General features: G+C 40.5%; 1 protein-coding gene across 1 annotated transcript in view; it reads right to left on the bottom strand.

Moving 5' to 3' along the window:
- Nucleotides 1-1,838: 1,838 nt before the first annotated feature.
- Nucleotides 1,839-21,288, bottom strand: part of PAK2 (p21 (RAC1) activated kinase 2) — a 110,256-nt gene continuing 90,806 nt past the window's right edge. Inside the window, exons 9-15 of the mRNA XM_063661366.1 lie at nucleotides 20,170-20,218; nucleotides 19,572-19,684; nucleotides 17,853-17,970; nucleotides 14,226-14,325; nucleotides 11,858-12,054; nucleotides 5,103-5,240; nucleotides 1,839-4,374 (exon numbers count right to left, since the gene is read on the bottom strand). Coding sequence (XP_063517436.1) covers nucleotides 4,288-4,374; nucleotides 5,103-5,240; nucleotides 11,858-12,054; nucleotides 14,226-14,325; nucleotides 17,853-17,970; nucleotides 19,572-19,684; nucleotides 20,170-20,218 — 802 coding nt within the window. The 3' untranslated portion in view covers nucleotides 1,839-4,287. The remainder of the gene's footprint in view (nucleotides 4,375-5,102; nucleotides 5,241-11,857; nucleotides 12,055-14,225; nucleotides 14,326-17,852; nucleotides 17,971-19,571; nucleotides 19,685-20,169; nucleotides 20,219-21,288) is intronic.

Raw genomic sequence — 21,288 nt, 5'->3', positions numbered from 1 at the left:
TGTAATAAATTCAAAATGATGGCACAACACCATTAAAAGGTTTAAAACATTTATCACTAAAAATACTAGAATGTTCTTTGAAAACCTATTAAGACATTTAAACATTCTTTATGCTATCAAAAGACATTTAAGTATTCTTTTATGCTGATCAAAAGAAAGAATAAAAGTTTAGGAAAGGGCAAAATGCATATTTTTTTTAAAAAGTTTATTTCTAGCCCTGAAAGAACAAAATTATTGAACAAAGTCAAAATACAGCAGTTAATGTCAATGTATAACAATTAAATACTTGAACGGGATTAAATTAAAAATAAAAGGCATTATAAAATTTGAAGACAACAGAAAAGACAAACTACTTTTGCTTAATTCCATTTCTATCAAAACAAGAAAAAAAAAGCCAATGCGTTCCAACCAAAGATGTTGAATTCCACACGTAACTGTTTCTCTTATTACTTCTTATTATAAACAGAAGTGTTTCTAAGAGAACAGAAGTGTGCTTGACAGAATGATCATCCATTTCTTTCTGCCTCTGTCGTGGCGGCGTTCTAGAGAAGTGAATAGGAAAGACTTCCGTTCTTTCAAGGCCAGGCCAGTGCTTGCTTCTTCTTTCCAACTCCAACCTCGTCTACCACAGCATCTTTGCCAGTGTTCAATCAATGTGTTGACTGAGAAAAAAGAATGTGTATATATTTTTTCTTATATACACACACTATCAAAAAACTGATTTTACCAGTTTCAATACCTACTGTGGGAGCAGCGGAGACAGGAGGACAATCTGCTTTTTGTATTACTATGAAGTTCCACTATAAAAAACCCCAAATGAGTATTAATCTGGATTTCAGCTATAATCTATAATATTTTGACACTGACATTTCACTAGATGTGGATCTCAGTATATTTTAAAAGATTGACTCAAAAATTGATGCAAATTCTTTAAGCACCTATTTTGTTTTTTTTCTAATTTTAGCTACTACCTGATCAGATCTAAAATTATTCTGGCTAGAATACAGTATATACAAAGATGTATTTAAGTGAGCCCTAAAAGAAATACTCATAGGTAGTTTAAAATTGCTTGTCAAAGGCACAGGCTCGTTTACAACTGGTGGTTACTAGACTGTAAGCAGCTTAACATTTACATGTTAAAGGGAAGAAAATTAATACTATGTGCCAGGCACTCAACACATGAAGGCAGAGTTGTATTAGCCTTGGTGTCTTACGCTTCACAATTACTTGTTTACTATTCCAGGTAGGATAAAATGTTCCATGTTTCATAGTTTCCCAGTTTTAACTGTCCCTAAAAGCAGCAGAAGAAAAAAGAAAAAGAGAAGATAACTTTAAGTCTAAAATATAATAAATAAGTACTATAGTAATACTGTCCTAATAACACAAGAGGACTATTAAGGTAACTTTCAGATTTAAATGGGAATTTTCATTCTAAAGTAATGACAAAAAGGGTAAATATAAAAGGCAATTATTTAAAAAACATGAGGCCAGGCGCAGTGGCTCACGCCTGTTAATTGTAGCACTTTGAGAGGCCAAGGTGGGCAGATTGCCTGAGCTCAGGAGTTGGAGACCAGCCTGGGCAATGTGGTGAGACTCTGTCTCTACTAAAAATACAAAAAATTAGCTGGGTATGGTGGCACGCACCTGTGGTCTCAGCTACTCAGGAGGCTGAGGCATGAGAATTGCTTGAACCCAGGAAGCAGAGGTTGCAGTGAGCTGAGATCACGCCACTGCACTCCAGCCTAGGTGACAGAGTGAGACTCTGTATCAAAAAAAGTAAAAATAAAAAATAAAAAACATGAATCTTGATTCAGATATAATTTTTCTTTCAGATATAATTTTTCTTTCAAGTTCTGAATGTTTTAATTTAAAATTAATAAATCACAATTCTGTATTACTTTTAAGATTGTTTAAAAATGACACATTTCAAAATTAACCAAAGTATATTTCTGTTAGAGGTCAGTTTATCCACGTAACTTAAGAATAAACCACAGTGTAGCTCCCTTAACCAAAGAGCCAGGTTTTAATGACAAGTCGGTTGCCAGCAATGGACGTGCAGGTAACTATCGAAGAAGTCGTAACTACAAATCCCAAACTGCTTCTATCAATGGAAAAGCCCTTTGTTGAGTCACAAGCCTGAAGCGAGGCCTTGGCACATAGTCAGTGAAGATGGTCTTTGACTTAGGAGGGAAGTGCCTCTGAGCACATGAGGATCAGTCTTCTCATCTCGTTGGTTTTCTATTTCATTGGTAGCATCTTCTTTATCATAATCCATCCAACTGTTTACAAAGAATGGTAAAATTTGGAACTCAGGTGGCACTGCAGCTTTCTGCCAGAAATAAACCAGTTTCTATAATTCAGTAATAGCTGTAGAAGGCCAATATATTCCAGAGAAAAATGAAATCAAGAATTATATTGAAAACAGAGACCATTAAGTGCTCTAAATTCGTTTCATTAATTATTTTACTCATTTTTCTGAAAACCTTGCCTTATCAATAAAAAAGTCACTTCTCTCCTTATAATTGCATCTTATCATAGATATAGTGGAAATAAAATAATGGAAATAAAACCTGCTAGTTTCCCCAATGTATACTACAACAGCAAAATTATTTTTTATTCATGATTTATACTACTGCAGGATGGCAAGCAGGGGGGAAGTTAATGGGGGAAGGAGATGGTGGGAACAAAATGCCAGAACCAAACCACAGATACTTGAACAACACCTACTCCAAAAGCAAAACAATGAATAAAGGAAAAGGAAAGGAGAGGAGAGGAAAAAAGAGAAAGGGAGGGGAGCGGAGAAGGGAGGGCACTCAATTAATGCTACAGGTCTCAGACCTTTTTGAATCTTTAAAAGAAACAAATTATTGCTATCAACACGCACATTTCATTTTCCTTTCTCGTTTTTTACATTAATAGTCTCTACTTACTTGAAAAAAAAAAAAACCTAAAGTAACTCAACATCTCAAATGATCTATAAATTCACCAAGAAATACTCTGTCGCTCAAGTTCTCATAGATAATAGCACACTGATGATGACCTGGGGCAATGCCGCCGCTGCCAAGTCCCTATAGTTGATTTGCTATCGGCTGCTTCTCTGTAACACTAACGTTCTCTTTCATGAGTATAATCTCTTCTCACTACATCAGAGCTCACCAAGGTTCATGCCTCTCACTCTGCCTCTGCTGCTAGTCCCAAATAGTTTTCTCCTTTAAGTGGAAAAAAGCTAATGTTTAAATTCCTGAAAATTCACTGGTTATTATATTATTTGCCATGGGAGGGGGTATCTGTGAGGTGAGAGAGGATTAATGAAAAACAAAAAGAACAAACCTAAACCTAAAATTGCAACATATACAGAAATTTATTTCCAAATTGAAGGGGGAAAAGAGGGAAGAGGAAGGTAGTGGCACTAACCAAAGTCATAAAGCCCAGGTTGGAACAAGAACAAATCACTTTGGTTACTGGAGCCAAACCTGAAGGGGAAACAGGCAGAAGGGAAGATAAAATGGGAAGAAGTCTACGGTCAATGGGAATCTTTTTCTATCTCAATGATTTAGTTATAAATAGAGATTATTAGTCTTCTCTCTATACATGTAACAAATGCCAAACTTACTACCACGAAATTTCTAAAACTGACTTTTTCACATTTGTTAAAAAAGGTAAAAATCACATACTTTTCTTCCCTTCCTTCAGGTCAAGTTCTGAACTAAAATATTACATGTAACAACAGCTGGTCCTAACTTTTATACAAAGTGAAACTATATAGAGCTCCTTTGCCAACATAAGGAGCTACATAATTTCTATTACACTTGCCTAGGCATGAGAAACGCAAAAGCAACTCAAAAGGAGCAAGTCCAGGAAAAGGAAAGCTATGAAGGAGAGAAAGACGAGCAGATGAAACACATACTCTGAAAAACTCCAATCTGCCATTCAAGTACTGGAAATACCCCAAAGGGGACAATGAATGGGATCTATTACAACAAAGTCAGCAAAGTAAAATGCAAATCTCACACATGATAAATGGCCCTGATAGGCTGTTTGCTGAAAGACCTAAGGCTAGCAATTCAGTCCACAATTCCTTTTGGACCCTAAAGAAGGGGTTCATATAAAAGTCATACTTTTCTTTTTGCAATTTTCTCTTGGTTGTCTTCAGAGAATAGTCATTTGCTTCTTTCATTCAGGTTATGCAGACCATTTCTTTAAACCCCCAAAAGAGTAATAATTTTCATATACTAAAAGGCTTCTTGTAGAAAATGGAAAAAAGAGTATGAGGCCACAGCAGTGATGTTAACGGTTACTCTTCATTGCTTCTTTAGCTGCCATGATCAGTGGTGTCAAGCTAGATAACGGTTTGGCCAGTTTCAGGAAAGGATGCTGCCAGAAAGAAAGGGAAAAATAAAAGTGTAAGTGCCATTCATCAGGTTAGAAACAAAATAATTTTGTTCAATTAAGCCCCAAAGACTACTTGTCGATCATAATTTAATAAACACATATTAATACCTTCATAAGACTAACATAATCAACACATTACTTTCAGAGTTGAATGAAAGCAGAATCATTTTAGTTTGACAAATATACACACACCAGCAATAAACAGGTCTGAGGATTGATACTATGCACAAACTGCACATTACGATTTTGTCAGAATTTTATTCCCGGCAGATGAAACCCTTTTTTTTTTTTTTTAATACTTTTAAGTTCTAGGGTACATGTGCACAATGTGCAGGTTTGTTACGTATGATACATGTGCCATGTTGATGTGCTGCACCCATTAATTCGTCACTTACATTAGGTATTTCTCCTAATGCTATCCCTCCCCACTCCCCCCACCCCACAAACAGGCCCCGGTGTGTGATGTTCCCCTTCCTGTGTCCAAGTGTTCTCACTGTTCAATTCCCACCTATGAGTGGTAACATGCAACGTTTGGTTTTCTGTCCTTGCGATAGTTTGCTCAGAATGATAGGATGAAACCCTAAATTGCAGCAGCTGCCATACCGCTGGTGATCAATGAATAGTGAAATCTACTTATTAGCCCTAGGAAAACTTTGTCGGTTACCAAAAAAGTCAACTATTCCCCCAAATGAAATCATTTTTAAATTTACCTGTAATAATTCTTTGGCTGAACCCCTTTTTTCCACATCCATTTCCAAACATCGATTTAAGAAATCTCGAAATATTGGGGAAAGTTTCTCTGGATTCTGAAGTTCTGGGGTTCCATTAGTTGCTATTAGGTACAAGGCCTAAAAATAGAAGAACATCTCTGATCCACTTAAGATAGCTCAACAGTCACAGAGCACTCCATAAAGTCTAAGGACTTCTTTCTTCTTTAAAGAAAATCACCATAAATACTAAACTGGGGTTATCATTATCCCATTTAAATTTATATTTGATACTTTCCTCTTATTTTTAGATGTTACATTCCTTAAGTTATTTTTCTGAAATGAGATTCACCTTTGGTTTTTCTTCGGTTATAAATGCAATACATATTGCTTTTGTTTTGTTTTTTTGTTGAGACGGAATCTTGCTCTGTCACCCAGGTTGGAGTGCAGTGGTGCAATCTTGGCTCACTGCAACCTCTGCCTCCCGGGTTCAAGCGATTTTCCTGCCTCAGCCTTCCGAGTAGCTGGGATTACAGATGCATACCACCATGACCGGCTAATCTTTGTATTTTTAGTAGAGATGGGGTTTCATTATATTGGTCAGGCTGGTCTTGAACTCCTGACCTCAAATGATCCACCTGCCTCGGCCTCTCAAAGTGCTGGATTGCAGGTGTGAGCCACTGTGCCCAGCCCATATTGCTTTAAAAAATAAAACAATGTTAATAATTAAAAATAACCACAACCTCACCATTGACCATCCTGTTTACTCTTCTCAAATTTTTTTCAAGTCATACATATCGTTAAAAAAAAAATGAGATCTGTTAAAACTTAAAAAAAAAACCAAACAAACAAGGCCAGGTGCGGTGGCTCACGCCTGTAATCCCAGTACTTTGGGAGGCTAAGGCGGGCGGGTCACGAGATCAGGAGATCGAGACCATCCTGGCTAACACGGTGAAACCCTGTCTCTACTAAAAAATACAAAAAATTAGCTGGGCGTGGTGGTGGGCGCCTGTAGTCCCAGCTACTAGGGAGGCTGAGGCAGGACAATGACATGAACCCGGGAGGCAGAGCTTGCAGTGAGCCGAGACTGTGCCACCGCACTCCAGCCTGGGCGACAGAGCGAGACTCTGTCTCAAAAAAATAAATAAATAAACAAATAAATAAATAAATAAATAAAAACAAATTAGGCTGGGCATGGTGGCTGATGCCTGTAATCCAAGCACTCTGGGATGCTGAGACAAGTGGATTGCCTGGGATCTCGAGACCAGGCTGCGCAACATGGCAAAACCCCATCGCTACTAAAAATACAAAAAAAAAAAAACCAATTAGCTGAGTGGGGTGGCACATGCCTGTAGTTCCAGCTACTCGGGAGGCTGAGGCAGGAGAACTGCTTGAACATGGGAGGTGGAGGTTGCAGTGAGCTGAGATTGCACCACTGAACTCCAGCCTGGGCAACAGAGAAAGACTCCGTCTCAAAAATAAAAACCAAGAAACAAATTATCCCAGGTCACCATTACTAATAACTACCTAGATCTATAAAATTACTGTAATGTCTTAAGTAAATATTGCCTTATATGAATGTTTCCTAATTTAATCAAATCCCTTTAGAAAATCCTTACACAGTTCTAATTATTTCCTTTACATTTCTATAAATTCAATTTTATTTTTTATTATTTATTTTTGAGATGGAGTCTGGCTCTGTGGCCCAGGCTGGAATGCAATGGCACGATCTCAGCTAAATGCAACCTTCACCTCCTGAGTTCAAGCGATTCTCATGCCTCAGCCTTCCGAGTAGCTGGGATTACAGGTGCCTGCCACCACGCCCAGCTAATCTTTTGTATTTTCAGTAGAGACGGGGTTTCACTATGTTGGCCAGGCTGGTCTTAAACTCCCAACTTTGTGATCTGCCCACCTTGGCCTCCCAAAGTGCTGGGATTACAGGTGTGAGCCACTGCATCCGGCCTATTTATTTTTCTTTTCAGACATAGTCTCGCTCTGCTGCCCAGGCTGGAATGCAGTGGCACAATCTCAACGCATGGCAACCTCTGCCTCCCGGGTTCCAGCAATTCTCGCAGCTCAGCCTCCCGAGTAGCTGGGAGTACAGGCATGCACCATGACGCCTGACTAATTTTTGTATTTTTAGTAGAGATGGGGTTTCACCACATTGGCCAGGCTGGTCTCAAACTCCTGACCTCAAGCAATCTGCCCACCTTGGCCTCCCAAAGTGCTGGTATTACAGGCATGAGCCGCTGCGCCTGGTCTAAAATTATTATTTTTAACTATTTTTTAGAAGTTTTAGGTTTACAGAAAATTGAACAGATAGTACAGAGTTCCCACACGCAACCTCCCCAATGTAGAGTTTTATTATTATCTGCATTATTATACTATGGGACACTTGTTACAAATGAACCAATATTGATACGCTTCTATGAAATTAAAGCCCTCAGTTTACATTAGGGTTCACTCTGTATTACATTACACAGTCCTATGGTTTTTTTTTTTTTTTTAATGCATTCTCGATATGTTGCCCAGGCTGGCCTTGAACTCCTGGGCTCAAGAGATCCTCCTGCTTCAGCCTTTCAAGTAGCAGGGACTACAGGTGTGCACCACCGTGCCTAGTTGTTCCATGGGTTTTGACAAATGAATGCTGTCTAGTGCCCACCATTATAATATCATACAATTTCACTGCCCAAAAAAATTCCCTGTGCTTCATCTACTCATCCTCTCTAGCCCCCATCCCCTGCCAAACCCCATAACCACTAATCATTTTTACTTTCTATAGTTGAAATAATATGTAGCCTTTTTAGACTGGATTCTTTCACTAAGCAATATGCATTTAAAGTTCTTACAACTGAAATGCAGTTGTAAGATTGTTTTAATGAACTTGTGTGGTGTCTGTTTCAGTTGCCTGGATGTTTTTCTCATTATGGGCTGCATTTTGCCTGCTCCTTTGCCTTCTGGTAAACTTTGACTATTTGCCTGCTCCTTTGTCTGTCCGGTAAACTTTGACTGATGTCTGGGTGATTGTTGGGTCCTGGCTATTTCTGTATTCCTACCAATATCCTTTTTTTCCCCCATCAGGCAGATAAAATCTTGTTTTATTTGAATGACTGGATCTATGTAATCACCAAGATCCACTACGTACAGACGAGAGAGGGAGACCTTTATTTCTTAGTTTCTTCCTCCTGGGACAGTCTTAATGATTTTCTCTTGGCCCAGAGGCACTCTCCATGGAACTACAGTGCTTTCCTGGTCTTAGACCCATGTGCCCTGGCCTGGTCAATGAGAAGCTTCTTGAGGCCTTGTCTATCTTCAGCTTGGAATGAGTTCCGAAGAACCTGCTTGTTTCTGAACACGTCCCCCTTCACTTCATGTACAGGCTCTGATACATGTGAAGGTTCATCTCCGTAGATTCATAATGTCTTCTGAGCAGCTGGGGTGGATTCTCATCTTTCTCATCCAGGCTGCCTTTTTGGTAATCTGTGCATTAGCAGTTATGCCCATATGCCTGTGGGCCAAGGTGGTTTTTTTTTTTTTTTTTGAGACAGAATCTCTCTCTGTCGCCCAGTTTCAAGCAATTCTCCCACCTCAGCCTCCCGAGTAGCTGGGAATACAGGTGCGTGCCACCATGCCTGGCTCATTTTTGTATTTTTAGTAGAGACGAGGTTTCACCATGGTAGGCTGGTCATGAACTCCTGACCTCAAGTGATCTGTCCACCTCGGCCTCCCAAAGTGCTGAGATTACAAGCATGAGCCACCACGCCCGGCCCAAGGTGTTTTTTTTTTTTTTTTGTGGGGATCCAGCCTGGGAATGGATAGTCACAGGCTTGCAGATGATCAGCCCATCTTTGATCAGCTTCTGGATCTGCTGATAGGAGCTTGGCGCTGGTGATTTTACCGATCTCACTGGGGTTCAAGTAGACCTTTTTGCCACAGTGAAGGCTACTGGAGGCGAGCCTCTTCTGAAGCCTGAGCATACTCCTGGCTGTGGACGCAGCCCTGTAACTCTTCAGCTTTGTACAGGAGTGCAGTTGAGTTACTTGGGAACAGATCCCGTGAGTCTTTTCTCTCTCATGTAGACTCTTCTTTCAAAACACATCCAGAATCACACCACTTTTTCCCACCTCCACTGACACCGTCCTGGTCTAGGCCATCATCACTGCTTGCCTGAATTATGACATCAGCCTCCTGACTGTCTTCTGCTCTGCCTTTGCCTTCCTCGAGGATCTCTCAACAACGTAGCCAGGCCAATCCTATGAAAACCGAAGGAGAATTTGCTCCTCTGCTCAACTCTCTCTAACAGTTTCCCCATTTGGCCTCCAGTAAAAGCCAGAATCCTTCCAGAGCTCTCATAAGGCACTACAGTCTGGCCTGGTTTCTTTGCCAATCGACCGCACCTCTCTCTGTTTGCTCAGCGTACGCCAGCTGTGCTGAGGTCCGGAATCATCTCTCAATACACCAGGAACACTCCTGCTTTAGAGCTTTTGCACTTGCTGTGCCTTCTGCTTAGAATGCTTTTCCCTCAGGTAAGTATGACGCTCTTACTTCCTGAGTCCAAATGTCACCTCAGTGAAGCCCTCCCTATTCACGCTTTTGATTTAATTTTAAATTTTATTTTTATTGTATTTTTTTTGAGACAGGGCCTAGCCGTCACCCAAGCTGGAGTGCAGTGATGTGATAACAGCTCACTGCAGCCTCATCTTCCTTGGGCCCAAGTGACCCACCCAATGGGGCAGGACGATGGTCCCAATTAGCTGTGACTGCAGGCACACACTAACATGCTTGGCTAATTTTTAAATTTTTTTGTAGAGATGGGGTCTCACTATGTTGCCTAGGCTGGCCTTGAACTCCTAGGCTCAAGCAATCCTCCCAAAATGCTGGGCTGACAGGCGTGAGCTACCATGCCCAGCTCTCCAAGCACCTTTAGAAAGTAAACACCCTAACCTCCTTCCTGTCAGTCTCAGCACTCGAGAGTCCATTGTTCAATATATTACACGTTATTCTGATTTATTTTTTCTCTCTTTTCCCACTAGAATATAAGTTCTATAAGAGCAGGAATTTTTGTGAGTTCTTTTAGACAGCATTTTGAATAGTGCTTAGCACATGGCAGGTACTCAAACGAATACTGGCTAAATGAATGAATGAAATTAGAGGGCTTTAAACATCCTTCTGAAAAGTGGTCTAAATTAATCACCTCTATAGAAGTACTTTAACTGCCCACATAAACTGGAATCTTTGGCAACTGGATGAAAAGCATTCAGGAAACAGATGGCCACAATCTACTGCCATGTTCGGCTTCTTTCACTTAGCACAGTACTTTCAAGGTTCGATCCTGTAACACGGATTGGCACTTCCTTCCTTTCTATGGCCAAATAATATTCCACTGTTCACCAGGTTTGAATCATTTCCACTTTTCAGTAGAAATAATTCAGGCTGCATGCAGGTTTTTGTATGGACGTATGATTTTAATTCTCTTGGCTCTGTACCCAGCAGAGGAACTGCTAGGTCATTTGGTAATTCAGTATTAACTTCATACAGAATTGTCAAATTGTTTTCCAAAGCAGATGTACCATTTTATATTTTGCAATGAATGAGGTTTCCAGTTTCCTTATCTTCTCACCAACATTTATTTATTTATTTATAGAGATGGAGTTTCACTTTGTCGACCAGGCTGGAGTGCAATGGCGCGATCTCGGCTCACTGCAACCTCCGCCTCCCGGGTTCAAGCGATTCTCCTGCCTCAGCCTCCCAAGTAGCTGCGATTACAGGCACCCACCACCATGCTCGGCTAATTTTGTATTTTCAGTAAAGATGGGGTTTCTCCATGTTGGTCAGGCTGATCTTGAACTCCCAACCTCAGCCTCCCAAAGTGCTGGGACTACAAGTGTAAGCCACCGCACCCGGTCACCAATATTTATTATTGTCTTTTTGAGTATAGTCATTCTAGTGGTTGTGAAGTGTTATCCTGTTGGGGTGGGGTTTTTTTTGTTGTTTTTTTCTGAGATAGAGTCTCACCCTGTTGCCCAGGCTGGAGTGCAGTAGTGCCATCTTGGCTCACCGCAACTACCACATCCTGGGTTCAAGCAATTCTCTTGCCTCAGCCTCTGATTGTTGAGGTTTTGATTTACATTTCCTTAATAACTGATAATGTTGAGCCACATATGGTAATTTAAAAGAAAGAGAAGTGGCCAGGTGCAGTGGCTCACACTTGTAATGCCAGCACTCTGGGAGGCCGAGGCAGGTGGATCAACTGACGTCAAGAATTTGAGACCAGCCTGACCCAACGTGGAGAGACCCTGTCTCTATGAAAAATACAAAAATCAGCTGGGTGTGGTGGCGCGCACCCATAGTCCCAGCTACTCAGGAGGCTGAGGTAGGAGGATCGCTTGAACCTGGGAAGTGGAGGTTGCAGTGAGCTGAGATTGCGCCACTGCACTCTAGACTGGGCAACAGAGTGGGACCCTGTCTCAAAACATCTTAAAAAATAAAAGAAGGAGAAGGTTTAGAGAAAGGTGCTCCAAACTTCCTACGTAAAATACAAAACAATACAGCTTACTACTAAAAACCTACAATGTCTTCATCTAACACATTAATTTGTAACTCAGAGAGCAAATGATTTTTAGATGCAGAGTTAGGGGCAGAGATTAGGTTTTATCAACTTTCTACTTTAAATTCTTGGACAGTGCCTGGCACATACAAGTTCTAAATAAGTGTGTTAAAGAAAATATTTAGCAAGGCTGGTGTTTAACTGATCTTACCCTCAAGGGATTTTCATTGAGGTATGGAGGCTCTCCTTCTACCATCTCAATAGCCATGATACCCAGAGACCATATGTCGACTTTAGGGCCATAAGCTTTCCGTGTAACCACCTCTGGTGCCATCCAGTATGGCGTTCCGACCATGGTACTGCGTTTGCTCTGCTCAGGGGTGATCTGGGCACAGAAACCAAAGTCAGCTACAAAACAAAACAAAACAGAGTTAATGGCTTCCATGGATGGTTTTAGCAAAAGAGTTCACTTCAGATGATGTAATTAATTATATTTTGACTATTCAGCCTCTTGTTTTTAAAGATTTTATTAATAAAGTAAACCAGAATGAGTTTAAAAATATTTTCATGATGTAACACACTCTCACATTTTACTTTTACTTGCCACAGAGTCCAAATTATCAGGAGGCCTTTTACTCTGAATAATTCATTCTATCCTAAAATATTTAATAAAACTGAAAGAGATCTATGAAAAAGTAAAGCAAAGGTAGACACCAAAACTAAATGCAGTGAATCAGGTGAAGGTCAGGTCATGGAAACTACTTTGTCTTTTAATTTTGTTCAATTTTTAAAATTTTTTGTAGAGACGGAGTCCCCCTATGTTGCCTAGGCTGGTCTTGAACTCCTGGGCAACATAGGGAGGGATCTTCCCACCTTGGCCTCCCAAAGTGTTGGGATTACAAGTGTGAGCCACCACACCCAGCTGTAAACTATTTTTGAATAAAACAAACAGAAGACAGAATCACTAAACATCCATCATCTCAGCAGAGAGCCTAAGGTCGCCACTAGCATTATCTTCTCAATCTCACCTGTAATGGAGGTGCAGGATGCCTAGTGTAGTACTCAATGTTCATTTAGTGGAAAAGTCAGGATTAGTATTTAGAATTCTTTCTTATACTGTTAAAGCCATTCTATTTCATATGTGACTACTGTTAAAATTTTAGGTTTGTAAGCTTTAGACTGTTATGCATGTACATATGCATGAATAATATCTATGAACTGTTTGGTTTGTATTACAAATCAGAATATTCTGTAAACTTTTATAAAACCATTTTTTAAGAGATCTTTCCATATTAGTACATTTATCTGCCTATTTTAAAATTTTTTGTCACAGGGTTTCACTCCGTTGCCCACGCTGTGTGCAGTAGAGCAATTTCGGCTCACGGCAACCTCTGCCTCCTGTGCTCAAGCCATCCTCCTACCTCAGCCTCCCGAGTAGCTGGGACTAGAAGGCGCCTGCCACCACGCCCGGCTAATTGTTGTATTTTTAGTAGAGATGGAGTCTTGCCATGTTGCTCAGTCTGGTCTCAAACTCCTGGGCTCAAGCAATCCACCTGCCTTGGCCTCCCAAAGTGCTGGGATTACAAGCGTGAGCCACTGCACGTGGCCTCCCTCATCTTAAAAACTATACAGAATATAAAAATATAATAATCCATTTAATTATTCCCTTACTGCTCAACACTTAAGATAGTTTTGGTTTTTCTTTACAATATTGCAGAGAACATCCTTGTACTTACTGTGGTATGTAAGTTCAGAAATTCTACAGGAGAGAATTCTAAAAGAGTAACGGTTAGGTCAAATAATACTTATAGCTAAAATGAGTACTTAAAACAATCCAGGTACTGTTTAAGTACCTTATAAGAATTAAAATATTTAATCCTCATGGTAACCCTATGAGAAAGGTACATTTATTATTACAATTATTCCTATTTTACAAATAGGAAAACTGAGGCATAAAGACAACTTATCCAAGGTTATTCACTTAGTAAATGGCAGAGCCAGAAAAAAAAAAGTGTCATCCAAAAGTTTAATTCATTTTCATGTGTATTCACCAAAAATGTATGAGAGCTTGCCCATTAAGATTACTTAAAAATAAGCAATCATGGCCAGGCGCGATGGCTCACGCCTGTAATCCCAGCACTTTGGGAGGCTGAGGCGGGAAGATCACCTGAGTTCAGCAGCTCGAGACCAGCCTGACCAATGTGGAGAAACCCCGTCTCTACTAAAAATACAAAGATTAGCTGGGTGTGGTGTTGCACACCTGTACTCCCAGCTACTCGGGAGGCTGAGGCTGCACTCCAGCCTGGGCAACAAGAGCAAACCTTCGTCTCAAAAGACAAGACAAGACATTACCTAATAATGTCTTATCTAGTGGTAATTATTAGGTAATGTCTTATCCAGCGAGTCCTTTCTCTGGCACTGATTAGTTAAAACCCTCAGAGGATCACTCAGTTTTCAAAGGTCTCACCTCTTCCTATATTAAATCATGATTAATCCTTGTATTGGTCAAGAAAAGTTTTTAATTAAAAAAAGGCAGAAAATTAGAATAAATGATTGTGAATTGTCCATTTGTTACTCACTGAGCTTAACTGATCCTTCCATTCCCAAAAGTACATTGTCACTTTTGATGTCTCTGTGGATCACTTGATTAGCATGTAAAAACTCCAACGCCTGTAAACACTGAACAGAAGAAAAACACCTATTAATGAAATAGTTCCTGAAAAGACACAGGGAGGTTCACACGCAGTAGTTATGGCCTGAGCATTGCTTCCAGTGCCCAGCAGAAGATCCTCCAATACTTTTATTTATAAAGAAAAAACATCCTCTCTTATATAGAAAGTTATGAAAAGTAATTAGATCTCCTCCTTAAAGTTTTATATAAGAAAACAAAACTTTTCAAAAAGTCAGTAGATCCCCTCCTACCCTCTGATCTTACTCAGAGACATTGTTTAGCTGGATCTGTATCATTTCTTGCCTCTTGGCCGGGTGAGACAGCCAGATCACTTGAGGGCAGGAATTCAAGACCAGCCTGGCCAACATGGCAAAACCCCATCTCTACTAAAAAATACAAAAATTAGCCAGGTGAGGCCAGGCACGGTGGCTCACTTCTCTAATCCCAGCACTTCGGGAGACCAAGATGGGTGGATCACCTGAGGTCAGCAGTTCAAGACCAGCCTGGCCAACATGGTGAAATCCTCTGTCTGCTAAATATACAAAGAAAATAGCTGGGTATGGTGGTGTGCACCTGTAACCCCAGCTACTCAGGAGGCTGAGATAGCAGAATCGCTTGAACCTGGGAGGCGGAACTTGCAGTGAGCCAAGATCACGCCACTGCACTCCAGCCTGGGCGACGGAGCAAGACTCCATTTCAAAAAAAAAAAAAAGACAGACAGAAGGAAAGAAAAATTAGCCAGGTGTGGTGCCTCAGGCCTGTAATCCCAGCTACTCGGGTGGCTGAGGCAGGAAAATCCCTTGAATCCAGGAGGCGGAGGTTGCAGTAAGCTGAGATTGTACCACTGCACTCCAGCCTGGGTGACAGAGCAAGACTCAGTCTCAAAAAAAAAAAAAAAAAAAAAATTGCCTCTTTCAGGTTTAAATGCCTTTCAGGTTTAAATGCCTAAAGGTATACAACACTTGGTAAATATGCACAGGCTCTTCAGAAATCATTTCAACGGTAATGAAAAAACCTTGATCATTCCCATTTGAATAAGAGATACTCAGAAGGCTAATCAATGTGAGCCACTGAGAAGCAGGTAAGATTCTGGGTGGCCTGGTTCCACTTAGCTGTTCATCAGAGATAAGATGTTCTTCAATGCCCGATTTTCTATTAAGCTGCATCTACAACTTGGACATGAATGATGCAAGATTAACTTTCCTCTTCCGTCATATTTCAGAGAGCACGGAGTCACAAAAGTGGAGGTAAACTCCTCCCTTCCTTACAAACGAGAACGAGGTGATGTTTTAAAAATCTGCTCACTCTAGTGTTTTTGAATATAAACTATGGGTATAAGTTAGCTGTGCTTTTATTTCTTACTCCCATCAGAGGAGAACAAAGTCTGCACAACTAAAAATCCCATCCAAAATCTTCTACTATTCATTCAAGGAAAAACAGATAAATTGGGTGTTACCACAATACATTTACCGGGCAATAATCAGATTCAAAGCTCCAGAAAATACTTGTACAAATAAATAGAAACAAATTTGTCACAGTTTAAAAGTTCTGGCACACAAAAGAAAACCCAAATAGAGGAACTTCCAAAATTAATTTTTATATCAATTACAAAGAAATGTATTAGAAAAAACAAAATTAAGTATAAATAGGTAAATTCTTGTTTTTATCAGCTTTTCAGTGACCAAGCTTCCATTGTTAAGGACTATCATATTCTATTAATATTCTATTCAAGAGTTCTTATTTCCTCCTTTCAACCAAAGAGGTACTATTCCTCAGGTAGAATACAACTCAGAATTAAAATTTTAATATTTTTAACACCTTAATGACAGGTGGAAAAGGGAAATATTTATGTATCATCCTTACACGAACAAAGTTTGTAATTCACGTGTCACTGAAGAACTGCTGAAAGCCAAATCATAGAAAACACAATATAGTCTTACAAACTTAAAATTTTGCCCTTTGTGACAGTGATTCCTATGATATTAGAAATTCCAATGACAATAAGCAAACCATTAGCCCAAATCTCATCTGTAGAAAAAGCTCAGATATAGGTGGAAAAAAGAAGGCTTATTTTTGGCTTAAATTGGCAATTTGGCAGAATTCTACTGACAAGCTAATAGCATATCTAGAAATTCATTAATGAATATAAAGAAATAACCAGTTTCTTCACCATTAGTGAACTCAATGAAGCCAGGCACAGACTTATTGATACTTAAAGCAAATAAGTGTCCTGCTTGACCTGAGTTAGTTCTAGTTTCCACTGTTGAGTGGCGTATTTCTTTCTTTCTTTTTTTTTTTTTTTTTTTTTTCTTGAGACAGAGTATTGCTCTGTCGCCAGGCTGGAGTGCAGTGGCACGATCTCGGCTCACTGCAATCTCTCCCTCTTGGGTTCAAGCAAATCTCCTGTCTCAGCCTCCCGAGTAGCTGAGACTACAGGCACGTGCCACCACACCCAGCAAATTTTTGTATTTTTAGTAGAGACGGGGTTTCACCATGTTGGTCACGATGGTCTCGATCTCTTGACCTCGTGATGTGCCCGTCTCGGCCTCCCAAAGTGCTGGGATTACAGGCGAGAGACACTGTACCCAGCCTCTTTTTTTTTTTTTTTTGAGACAATCTTGCTCTGTTACCCAGGCTGGAGTGCAGTGGCGCAATCTTGGCTCACTGCAATGTCTGCCTCCCCAGCTCAAGCGATTCTCCTGCCTCAGCCTCCCGAGTAGCTGGGACTACAGGCATGTGCCACCATGCCTGGGTAATTTTTGTATTTTTAGTAGAGATGGGGTTTCACCATGTTTCCCAGGCTGGTCTCAAACTCCCGACCTCAGGGAATCTGCCTGCCTTGGCCTCCCAAAGTGCTAGGATTACAGGCATGAGCCACCACTTCCAGCTGAGTGGTGTATTTCTTTTTCTTTTTTTTTCTTTTTTTGAGACGGACTCTTGCTCTGTTGCCCAGGCTGGAGTGAAGTGGTGCGATCTCGGCTCACTGCAAGCTCCACCTCCCGGGTTCACGCCATTCTCCTGCCTCAGCCTCCCGAGTAGCTGGGACTACAGGTACCCGCCAACACGCCCGCCTAATTTTTTTTGTATTTTTAGTAGAGACAGGGTTTCACCGTGTTAGCCAGGATGGTCTCGATCTCCTGACCTTGTGATCCGTCCTCCTCGGCCTCCCAAAGTGCTGGGATTACAGGCGTGAGCCACCGCGCCCAGCCTGAGTGGTGTATTTCTAATGATATATACCCTTTTACTCTCAAAAGGGTCCTGTTTGGATGGTAAATGATCATCACTCTACTGGAATTTCCTTGTGAATCTGGATCTTCAAAGGTCCACAATTCATTCCCAAATTATCTTATACCTGAAGGAAAGGGCTGAAACTCCTGTGTAGAATGAAATGGTATGGAGATGGAGTAATTTGAAGAGAATGTGTACAGAAAAAGCACCTCCCACAATAACAATTACCTGTGCAGAAAAATTTCCTTTTGTTCCCTTCTTGCTAACCACATATCACCATAACATATCAAGAAGGAGGCAAACCTACCTCTCTGCACACAGCAGCAATCTGTGCTTCATCCATGCAGGTTTCTGTTACCACATCAGTGAGTGACCCCCCAGCAAGGTATTCCATGACCACAAACAATTCATCTCCTACCAGGTAACTAAAAATACAACATACCAAATACAATCACGCTTTTATTTTCCTAAACACATGGTACTCTATGTTGAAGAATTCAAATATTAAACACCCTAACAATAAAACTAGAGCTGGTAGCTTGACAGTTAGGAAGAAAACTGGAAAGCTGCTACGTAACAGCACAGAAAAATAACTGAAGTTATGATCCTGAATCATCTTAAAGTTACAGTTTGCCCACAATTGTAGTTTGAGTATGCACATAGATCATTCTGATTAAAATAACCCTACAATATAGAAATTACTAGTCCTGTTTTAGAGATAAACAGACAAAGTCTTGGAGAGGTTAAGTGACTCATCTAAGGGCACACAGCTATTAATAGTAAGTGACAGAACCAGAATCTGAAGCCAAGTCTCAATGATTCCAAAGCCCATGGCTTATCTTAACCACCATACTATGCTGACTTGAAATGTTATTTTAAAAAGCAGGGAACTGTACCTGAAAAGTTTATTTTTTATTTTTTTTTTGAGACAGAGTCTTGCTCTGTTGCCAGGCTGGAGTGCAGTGGCATGATCTCGGCTCACTGCAACCTCCGCCTCTTGGGTTCAAGCAATTCTCCTGCCTCAGCCTCCCGAGTAGCTGGGACTACAGGTGCACGGCACCACGACCAGCTAATTTTTGTATTTTTAGTAGAGACAGGGTTTCACCATGTTGGCCAGGATGGTCTCGATCTCGTGACCTGGTGATCCGCCTGCCTCGGCCTCCCAAAGTGCTGGGATTACAGGCGTGAGCTACCACGCCTAGCCTGAAAAGTTTATTTCTATGAACATGTTCTCCATAACTAGGGCTAAAGTCTCGAAACATATTGTTTTTTCCTCATTCTAAACAAATTTAAATATGGAAGAAAATCACCTATAATCACCTCTATCTTCAATAAAACCACTGTTATCATTTTCAACGAATCTTCTCTCATGCAGTTGTAGTAATATACATCATTTTCTTTTCTTTTTTTTTTTTTTTTGAGATGGAGTCTCATTCCGTTGCCCAGGCTGGAGTGCAGTGACGCGATCTCGGCTCAGTGCAACCTCCACCTCCTGGGTTCAAGCGATTCTCCCGCCTCAGCCTCCTAAATAGCTGGGATTACAGGTGTGAGCCACTGCACCCGGCCAATATGCATCATTTTCTATTCTGCTTTTTGGTCTGTTATTTAACATTAATTCCTAAACTAAATGAGGTTTTGATAGACATAAAATCTGTCCATGAAGGATGGCATTTGAAATAAAAATTGATCTACAAGTTTAAAAACCATGTAACCAGTCCCTTCTGTCACAGTCAAGGCATGAATCACAGCCAACCATCATGTTTTTGCTTCAGGTCATTTGCGATGAGTAGAAACACTACCAGCTATGGCCTTCATTTAACTGCCTTCTCTCACTTGCCAAGTGATATCCTTGTAGAGGAGGACCTTGTAAAACTGCAGTGTGCTATTTTTACCTCTCCTCTTCTTTCTTCAATCTTATTTCTCGGCACTGACAGTTTATTCCAAAGTGGCTAGCCCTACCCCTCAAACCATGAGACTTAAAATTTCTACATTTTTATCCCAATGTTTAAGAAATATTCATATTTACCTGTCCAAGAAGTTAACGATGTTGGGATTTTTTAATTCTTTCATCACCAGAATCTCATTAATGATCAATTCCTTCTTTGGCTGTTTCTGTAAATTAATTTGTTTGATAGCAACCTATAATGAGAATAGGATTGAAAAAAACCAGGCTTAGGAATTCTCTTAGAAAATTACAAACACCAAGCAGTTGATAACTTACGGTACGTATACTGTATTACACACACAATGCTATTACTCCCAGGTAGCACCATTCCTTGCACAGTGCCTGTCCATAATGCTTTGTAATGTTTACAGCCTAGTTTTAGATTTATCTTGAAGTTGATTAATACACCCACAGTCAGTCCAATACTAAGAATTAATCCTCTTTTCACTTCAAGCTGAGAAAACAATTTTTAAGTATTTGCTTATTTATGACATTAAACTCATGATTCCGTCTTTGTTCCCCTTAATGGCAGAAGTGCCATAAAAACACGTCGAGCGATTCAATTCTTACAGCATGTTCAACCTCAAACAGATTCCCATCACTTCTTCCCAGCTTTATCTACTTTCCACCTATACGACAAAATAATGGTAACACCCAGGATTATGAGAAAGTAACTTACCTCCTGTCCCAATGCAACGTCAGTAGCAGTGAAAACTGTACCAGAAGCCCTAGAGGGAGAAAACACACAACCAGATTTAAGGTTGATAAATCACTAGCATTTGCAATATCCAAAGACTTTACACCTCAAGCAACTGAAAAAGAATTAAAGAACAGGATGACCTAACGTGCTTAAAAGGAGTAAAAGCAAAAACATGAGAAAAGGGGGTGGGGGAAGAAAAAGAGACAATCCTTATGGCCAAAACTTATGTTTGAAATGTTTCAGACCTACAAAAATGCAGGGAAAAAAGAGCAAGAAAAAATATATATAACATATACTTAAGGATACACTTCCCTGATTAAGACACAAATAACTGTAAATAATTTCAGGATTCCCATAAGCCCTTTCCGACAGCAGTCTCCTTCCTCCCAAAGGTGATCTGTATTCGGTGTTTATCCTGTATTTGATGTTCATCATTTTCATGTATTTCTCCATACTCTTAACTACAAAGGACACAGATGTGTATCCCCATAAAATATACTTTGCCTAATTTTTAAACGTCATATAGTTTCATTTCACATATTATTCTGCAACTTGCTTGTTACTCAACACTGGATTTGTGATGGTCATCCATACGGATAGGTATTGCTTGTTCATTCGTGCTCAAAAATAATAAGATAATCTTCAATTGTCTTTCATGAAGCCAGTGCTGCAATTGAATGTAGCTGTTAGGGAGAAATTCAGGCCTGCTGCAGTGGCCCACACCTGTAACAGCAACACTTCGGGAGGCTGAGGCAGAAGAATCGTTTGAACCCGGGAGGCAGAGGTTACAGTGAGACGAGATTATGTCACTGCACTCCAGCCTGGGGGACAGACTCCGCCAAAAAAAAAAAAAGGGAAGGAAGGAAGAGAAGGAGGAAAAGGAAGAGAAGGGAAGGAAGGGAAAGAAGGGAGGAAGGAAGGGAAGGAAGGGAGGAAGGAAGGGAAGGAAGGGAGGAAGGAAGGGAAGGAAGGGAGGAAGGAAGGGAAGGAAGGGAGGAAGGAAAGGGAGGAAGGAAGGAAAGGAAGGAAGGGAAGGAAGGGAGGAAGGAAGGGAAGGAAGGGAGGAAGGAAGGGAAGGAAGGGAGGAAGGAAGGGAAG

This window comes from Pongo pygmaeus, chromosome 2 (genome assembly GCF_028885625.2).
Source record: "Pongo pygmaeus isolate AG05252 chromosome 2, NHGRI_mPonPyg2-v2.0_pri, whole genome shotgun sequence".
Classification (NCBI taxonomy): domain Eukaryota; kingdom Metazoa; phylum Chordata; class Mammalia; order Primates; family Hominidae; genus Pongo; species Pongo pygmaeus.
This window is presented reverse-complemented; position numbering and strand designations above follow the sequence as displayed.